Source organism: Empidonax traillii, unplaced genomic scaffold (genome assembly GCF_003031625.1).
Source record: "Empidonax traillii isolate 1590-97213 ecotype Southwest subspecies unplaced genomic scaffold, ASM303162v1 scaffold609:size479882, whole genome shotgun sequence".
NCBI lineage: Eukaryota > Metazoa > Chordata > Aves > Passeriformes > Tyrannidae > Empidonax > Empidonax traillii.
The window spans coordinates 313,782-321,061 of record NW_020955802.1 but is presented as its reverse complement, the minus strand read 5'-3'; the positions used below and the strand labels follow the sequence as shown (position 1 = coordinate 321,061).

Genomic DNA, 7,280 nt, shown 5'->3' with positions numbered 1-7,280 from the left:
TAAAAAAAAAAAAAAAAAAAAGAAATTGAAGCACTGAAATGGCAAATGAGGACAAACTCTCCTCACAGCAGTTTTCACAAAGGTAAGAAACAAGCTTTATGTATCAGCATGTTTCCTCCAAGGGTTGCAGCAGCACTGATGGTTTCCTGCTCCTGACAGCAGGTTCGGGGCCTTTTCTCTTCTGATTTTCATGATGCTTCCTGTGGTTGTACTCCCAGACAGTGCTGTCTGTGCTCCCAGCTGGTCAGACACTTCAACTCACCTCAAACCAGGACTTCTGTGCAAGAAGTGCTCCTTTTGTTCTTGCTGGTCAGACCCACTGCAGACAACTGCCCACTGCTAGGACTAGGAAATAAAAAAATATCAGCGTGTCAGATTACAGATATCATCCATGGAGGGGGAGCAAACAGGAGGTGCTTCAGCATCCTGTGAGAAACGCCACAGGATGGCCAACTTAAAATCTGACCCAGAAGAAAGGCTCCTGTGAGTCTGGGGAAACCTGAAGCAAGTCTGCAAAACCCTTCTAGATGTATTACAGCTCCACCATTAAACTCCCAGATACACAGTCCCATTTTGGGCCTCTCACTACAAGAAGGACGTTGAGGTCCTTAAGCGAGTCCAGAGAAAGGCAATGGAGCTGGGGAAGGGTCTGGAGCACAAATCCATGTGAGGATCAGCTGAGGGAGCTGGGGGGGGCTCAACCTAGGGGTCCTTACTGCTCTCTACAACTCCCTGAAAGCAGGTTGGCTAGCCAGGCAGAGGTTGGTCTCTTCTCCCAATTAACAAGTCATAGGACAAGAGGAGACAGCTTCAAATTGTGCCTGAGGAGGTTTAGATGGGATATTAGGAACAATTTCATCACTGAAAGGATTGCAAAGCTTTGGAACAGGCTGCCCAGGGCAGTGGTGGAATCACCATCCCTGCAAGGTTTTCAAAAACACGTAGCTGTGGCACTGAGGGACTTGGTTTTGTCGTGGACTTGGCAGTGCTGGGTTAGTGGTTGGACTCGATCTCAGAGGTCTTCAAAACATAAACAATTATATGATTCTATGATTTTGAGGCTCCCTGAAACAAGACTACTTTTTAATTTTTTTTAATTATTTCAGGTGTAACAAACTTTTTCAGCTCTCATGAGTCAAACTCCATGTTCACACTCAAGTTTACATAAGTGGATGACTAACATTTTCCCCCTCTGCTATGCCATGATAAACACCTACACATGGTTTCTTCCACCCAGGTGAGTGACAACATCGACCCAAATTCTTAGGCACATGCAGCCACAGTTTCCACATCAAGTTTTGCCCAGTGAGATCACTTAATACTTTTATCAAATGTTGCTGAGTCATGGGATTAGTGAAATTTAGAGCTGTTGTTTCCAGAAGGTTATTTTGGTGGTAACTTGAGAGAACTTTAACTTTCAAACTTTCAGTCCTAACCTAAAGCCTGATAAGATGTCAAACACCTTCACTGTTGTTTGGATCCTCAATCTGTATAAGCAAGAAATGTAATCTCAGTTTATTAAATTTGGAGCAGCCACAAACACGTCCTTTCTTTTTCCTCTGTTAGGCAGGAAAAATCATCAGCAGAAGTTTGAGGCTTGGTGGTTTCGTTTGTTATTGGGTTTGGAGGGTTGGGTTTTAATTTTTTTTTACTGGTTAGTTGTTTTGGTTTGGGTTTTTTTAAGAGAAAACTTTCTGCAATGCATTTAAACTTAGCACATAACAGTAGGGCTGGATGCAACTGAAGACTAAGTTGGAGAGGTAGGATGCATGGGAGTCAGAAGTTCCACAAACATGCAGCCTGCCCCAAACAACCCAAACACTAATATCAGAAGGGAGTCATAGTTTACACAACCCCTCTATTTCCCCTCATAAACCAAGTATGTTTGCACACACTGTGAGTGAAAGACCCCAGCTAAAGAGGATTCCCTTTCGTAAACAGAGTGTGAAACCACTAAAGCCTTGGTACCAAAAGAAATCCAAGAACAACAGAGAAAAGTTTTCCAGTACAGGTAGGATGCACCAACTCAGTGATGCCAATGCATTAATTCTGACAATGTTTTCCTAGGAAGCTGCTAAAACACAGTTGTTTCCTTAAGGAAAAAACTTGCCTTTAAGGAATTGCCCAGATTTTTAAAAAGCCCTCAAGTTCTCAGGAGTTCTTTTGTATCAATTAGCACCAAACACACAGTCTGGGCTCCGAATGGTTTCCATTCATCAGCTGAAAGCAGAACAATCCTCTGACATCCTAAAGCAGCCCTGCTGGCATACAGATCCACATTTTTGTGAAGGAAGCAACCAGGTGATTGCATTGGGGTTTTGGACTCCTAATTCAGTTCCTTCCTTAGTAACCTTAATCTAATCTACAAATGGGGGAAAAAAAGTCACTGGCATTGTGTATCTAAAGGGCCTGGACCTCTACAGGTGAAGAGATTAGATTAAAATACCATTTTTAATTTTGTCACAACAGCAGTAGGTTATGCAGCAGTAACAAAAAGATCAATTGCCACTTCTGGTATGCAGGAGCTTAATATCCTCAGCATGCTTTTGAGATACCTCTATTTCCTTCAGCAAACATTTGCCTTAGAAAAATGTTAAACCAGGTAAGATGTAGTGGATGGTTCCATTCTTTTCATGTACAAATAAGCAGGTGTGTAAATTGGTAAATTAAGACAGTAACAGGGGAAAAAAATAATCTTTACCTTTTCTAGACCCCACTTGCGTCTTGATGAAAGGCAGTTCATCCTTAAGGCTTCTCTTGTCTGTAGATTTAAATTAAAAATATTAAAGGGAACGGTTTCTCAGGGAGTAGAAAATGTTCATATAATCCAAAATAAGTACCTTTCTGTCCAGAAGTGTCCCAAACAACAGGATGAAGAATCCCTAAGAAATTGCAAAACGAGTTAACAAAACCAGCACAGCCAAATGATGTTTCTTAAAGTGCTTCTAGATGTCATTTCCTTAAGGACAGACCTCATCAGCTAGGATTCAGGTAACAGCAATGCACAAAATGAGTTTATCAACCCAGGTCATACAGGCTCTCTGGGAACATCAGGAATGGATATACAACCTGTGTTAATTTTGACTGCAAACTGGACTGATGGGTTACATACCAGGACTTTCTCGGCCCACTCAGTAACAATCTGAATCAAGAAGAGCTAAGACAGAATCAGGTGTACAGCAGCGTGTCAGGTAACATTGGATGTTTATGCTGCTCAGTTAATCAAAACCATAGAATCAGTCATGGAATGGTTTGGGTTCAAAGGGACCTTAAAGACCATGTAGTTCCAACCCCCGTGCCACAGGCAGGGACATCTCCCACTAGACCAGGTTGCTCAAAGCCCCATCCAACCTGGCCTTGAACTCTTCCAGGGATGGGGCATCCACAGCTTTCCTGGGCAACCTGTTCCAGGGTCATCTTCAACAGCAAATGAGAATTTTGTGTGTATTTGTTAATTGATAAGGAGGAGATAACTTTGCAGTTACTGGACATTAACTGGTGTATTTTATGTTTAACAGAAAGTCACCTTCTTAATCGTTCAACACACTCTAAACCAACTATTTTGCCCCATTACCCACCTACCCTTATTACTCTAATACAGGATGCCTCATGCACGTCCTATGTAAAGGGGCTGAGCGAAAGGAAAGCTTAGATCATATTTTTCACGCACAATATGTACTGCCATCCCCCCTTTGACCTGATACCTTTATCCCAGGCTCAAAACCTGAGCACACACTATTCCCAGTCTCCCAGAGTTTACCTGGAAGGCATTCAGCAGCGCGAACGTGATGTGGAACGCCAGGGATCGGCTGTCGAGAATCGTTGCCAGTCCAAACCCCCATGTGAGACCCAGAAGAGGCGTCAGAAGGGCCACGTTTTTGCTGATTCGGATCATGCTGCTCAAATCCTGTGACTTGCAGCCTTCTCCCACAGAGGATCTCCCAGTCTTCACCACAACCACCACCACCACCACCAGGTTCACCACAATGATGCTCAGAGCGGGCACGACAAAGGCCAAAAGGGCTTTTGTCTCATACCAATTGAGCCAGCAGGCTCCACTCCTCAAATACCCGTTTTTTGGTTCAGTGATGGCAACAGTGAGGATAGATATGACCAAGGGACACCCATATCCAATAGAGCACGCTGCAGCCAGGAACACAGATCTCGTTATCTTAAAAAAAATTAATAATAATCCATAGAGAATCAAGAGGCCCAGTGTAAACATCCAAAAAAACAAGGCAAGGTAGAAAAAGTGAAGGAAAAATGTGGCTGCTACGCACAACTGGTAGTTCAGGGCTGTATTGTGCACAATAGCTGCCAGGATGAACAAAACATCAGCAACGAGCAGTGACGCAGCGATGTTGACCAGACAGAAGTGGCGCATGTAGGTTATTTCAGTTTTTGTGACGTGGTGCCAGACAACAGCCTCGATGACGAGGCAGAGAACCAGGCTGAGGATGGAAAGGCCCAAGCCCACGCGGGTGATGTAATCCAGCGCCGCGCTGCGCGGCGTGGCGGGGGACATCAGGATGGAGAAGGACTTGTAGGTCCGGCGCTGGTGGGTGCAGACGCAAACCGCGCTGCTGGCGGTGTCCGACTGCGTCCTGCACGCCCGGCTGTCCCAGCGCCGCTCAGCCGAGTGCCACCCCACGCACTGGGCCTCCACCTGCACCAGCTTGTTCACCTTCTCGAAGGTGAGCAACACGTGCCGGAGCTCCTCCGGCAGAGACACCGACAGCACCATCCCGTTCACGAACGCGGGCTCCGACTGGGCGCTCTCCATCACGGCCCCGAGCGTTGGGAGCGCAATGCTGATTGCCTTGGAAGCCCTGGGCAGCTTCAAAAGCTCCTCTTCTGGGATCGCCACGTGCCCAGAGATGTTGCCTGTGTTGTTGAACTCCATGGAAAAATCAAAGCTCGTTCCTGAGGTATTTCTGTGTATGCTGTAGCCTTTCGTAGCGATGAAGGGCTCCTCCACACTTTCCGACCCGTTCCTTAGAAGAAGCTTCCCAGCAAACAAATTCACCGAGTCCAGTAATTCTGAACCAGCGTTTCTGTCCCTTACAAAAGCCCAGTTGGAGATGATGGAGCTGTTCAGAATATGGTTTGCTATCCTGCTGTAGCTCTGAAACAAACATGAAAACTATAATTATTTTTTTTTTATAATAGAAGACACCAATTATTATTCTACTGGCAGAGCCTCCAGAAAGGTTCATTTAATTCATGAGTGATTTTTATAGAGGAAATATTCCTTTTGACACTGAACATGCTCCCCATGAACCACCCCAGTCAAACCTAAACATCTCATTACTTCAATTGTCCTATCCTCTCTACATCATAGATCAAAAGGTGGTTGGAGAAGTAAATATAAAGCAAAAAATCAGGACACCCTAGTTCCATTCCAGACACTGACCCACTGTGCAGGTCTGATTTACGTCACCCTCCCTGTATTTCTTCCCCCACCTCTGTGATTTCTGAGTTCATCGGGAAAAGACCTGTTTCTGTTGTGCAACACATGACAACAGAGCTGCAGGTCAGCATCTCCAAGGCTGGCTTCCCCACAGTGTCATACTTCCAAAATTAATTCTTCCTTGTACTACTATTCAATGGCTACAACAGCAAGTCCTGAAAACTTCTCCTTTTATAGAATTTTAATTCCACTGTGTATCGTTGTCACACATGATTAAGTTAAACAGTTTCTCTGACAACAAAACAACAGCCCATCCTAGAAACTCTTTGCAGGTGATCTCTGTGTGACTTGCAGTCACCACTTCACTGAACATTTTTGGCCATAAGGACAAAATACTGCATATGGATGCTCTGGAAACCTCAGCAGCACCTCCCAAAGGCCATAAGAGTAAATACCTGCATTTTTGCTCTGGTGACATTCTCTGATAACAGGAGGGAAATATTCTTCAGCAAACCCACTATATCAGCAATGTTTCCTGGAATGGCTGGTGAAGACAGGATATCTGGGATGATGCATGAAAAATCAGCTTGGCAGCTCCTACTTCCCTGGTCATCAGCACCAAAATGTTTTTGCCCATCTTCAGGCTTCCCATGCTCTTCTCCTACAAAAGGAAGATGTTCTCCAGCAACATGTCCTCCAGAGCATGGAAGGAGTCCACTTTCAGATATCCTCTGGAGGGAGGAAAACACATTTGAGAAAATTAAGGAACAGAATAAAAATGAAGCTTCAGTTACAACCAGGCAAGAGCTCCAGTGCTGGGTGTGCAGGGAATGTGCCAGATGGACTGAAACCCAGAACCAAAGCTCACCTGAGAAAACATTGTGCTGGTGCCACACACAAGAAAGAAGGGGCAAGAACTAAATGCAGGGCCTTAATCTTGAAGTGACTTGAGTTTTATTTTGTCCTTGAGGAGAATTTACCATGAATCATCTGATTATTAGAGATATTGCTGTTGCTCTTTCCTCAGGTTCATCCTGGAGCATCCTTCTCTTGGTTTAGATCCACATGAGGAACATCAACCAAGTGAACAGGGCAACTTTGTTTCTGAAATTTATTTCCTTTTGCTTGATTTAAGATGGTGAAAGGACAAGAGCACAAGTCTGATGAGGAACAGCTGAGGGAGCTGAGGATGTTTAGCCTGGAGAAAAGTAGGCTCAGGGGGACTTTATTGCTCTCTACAACCACCTGAGAGGAGGTTGTAGACTGGTGGGGGTTGCTCTCTTCTCCCAAGTAACAAGCAACAGGACAAGAAGAAATGGCCTCGAGTTGTACCATGGCAGGTGTAGATTGAATATTAGAAAAAATTTCTTTACTGAAAAGGTGATCAGGCATTGGAACAAACTGCTTAGGAAAGTGGTGAAGTCCATGGGAATGTTCAAAAAACATGTGGATGTGGCACCTGGGACATGGTTTAGTGATGAACACACTAGTTTTGCAGGTTAATGATTGGACTTGATGATTTTAGATTTTAGTCTTTTCCAAACTAAATGATTCTGCGATTCCATGAAGTCAAAGCTTTGCTCAAGATTGAGAGGGTATGGAGGGAGGGGCTGTCTTTAGAAGAAACTGTGAGCATAGGCCAAAGAAGGTGCATAGCAGTTACCTCACCTGAAAAAGGGACTGAACATCCAGGTTTGCACAGGCATCAGACAACATTTGCCACTTTCTGTCTTCACAGACGAAGCTTGTGTCCCCATGGAAGGAGGGAGAACAAGGCTGAATACAAATAGCTCCATTGTCTTGGCAGGGAATGACATTTATACAGGAATCTGGAAAATAAATCAAGCAGATAATGTTATAAGGTGTAAGA

The 7,280-nt window shown here is 44.5% G+C and overlaps 1 protein-coding gene across 1 annotated transcript in view; it reads right to left on the bottom strand.

Annotated features, from left to right (window-relative positions):
- Nucleotides 1-260: 260 nt before the first annotated feature.
- Nucleotides 261-7,280, bottom strand: part of LOC114065049 (adhesion G protein-coupled receptor F4-like) — an 8,639-nt gene continuing 1,619 nt past the window's right edge. The window contains exons 3-8 of the mRNA XM_027898633.1: nt 7,079-7,239; nt 5,866-6,141; nt 3,761-5,125; nt 2,841-2,882; nt 2,702-2,761; nt 261-345 (exon numbers count right to left, since the gene is read on the bottom strand). Coding sequence (XP_027754434.1) covers nt 340-345; nt 2,702-2,761; nt 2,841-2,882; nt 3,761-5,125; nt 5,866-6,141; nt 7,079-7,239 — 1,910 coding nt within the window. The 3' untranslated portion in view covers nt 261-339. The remainder of the gene's footprint in view (nt 346-2,701; nt 2,762-2,840; nt 2,883-3,760; nt 5,126-5,865; nt 6,142-7,078; nt 7,240-7,280) is intronic.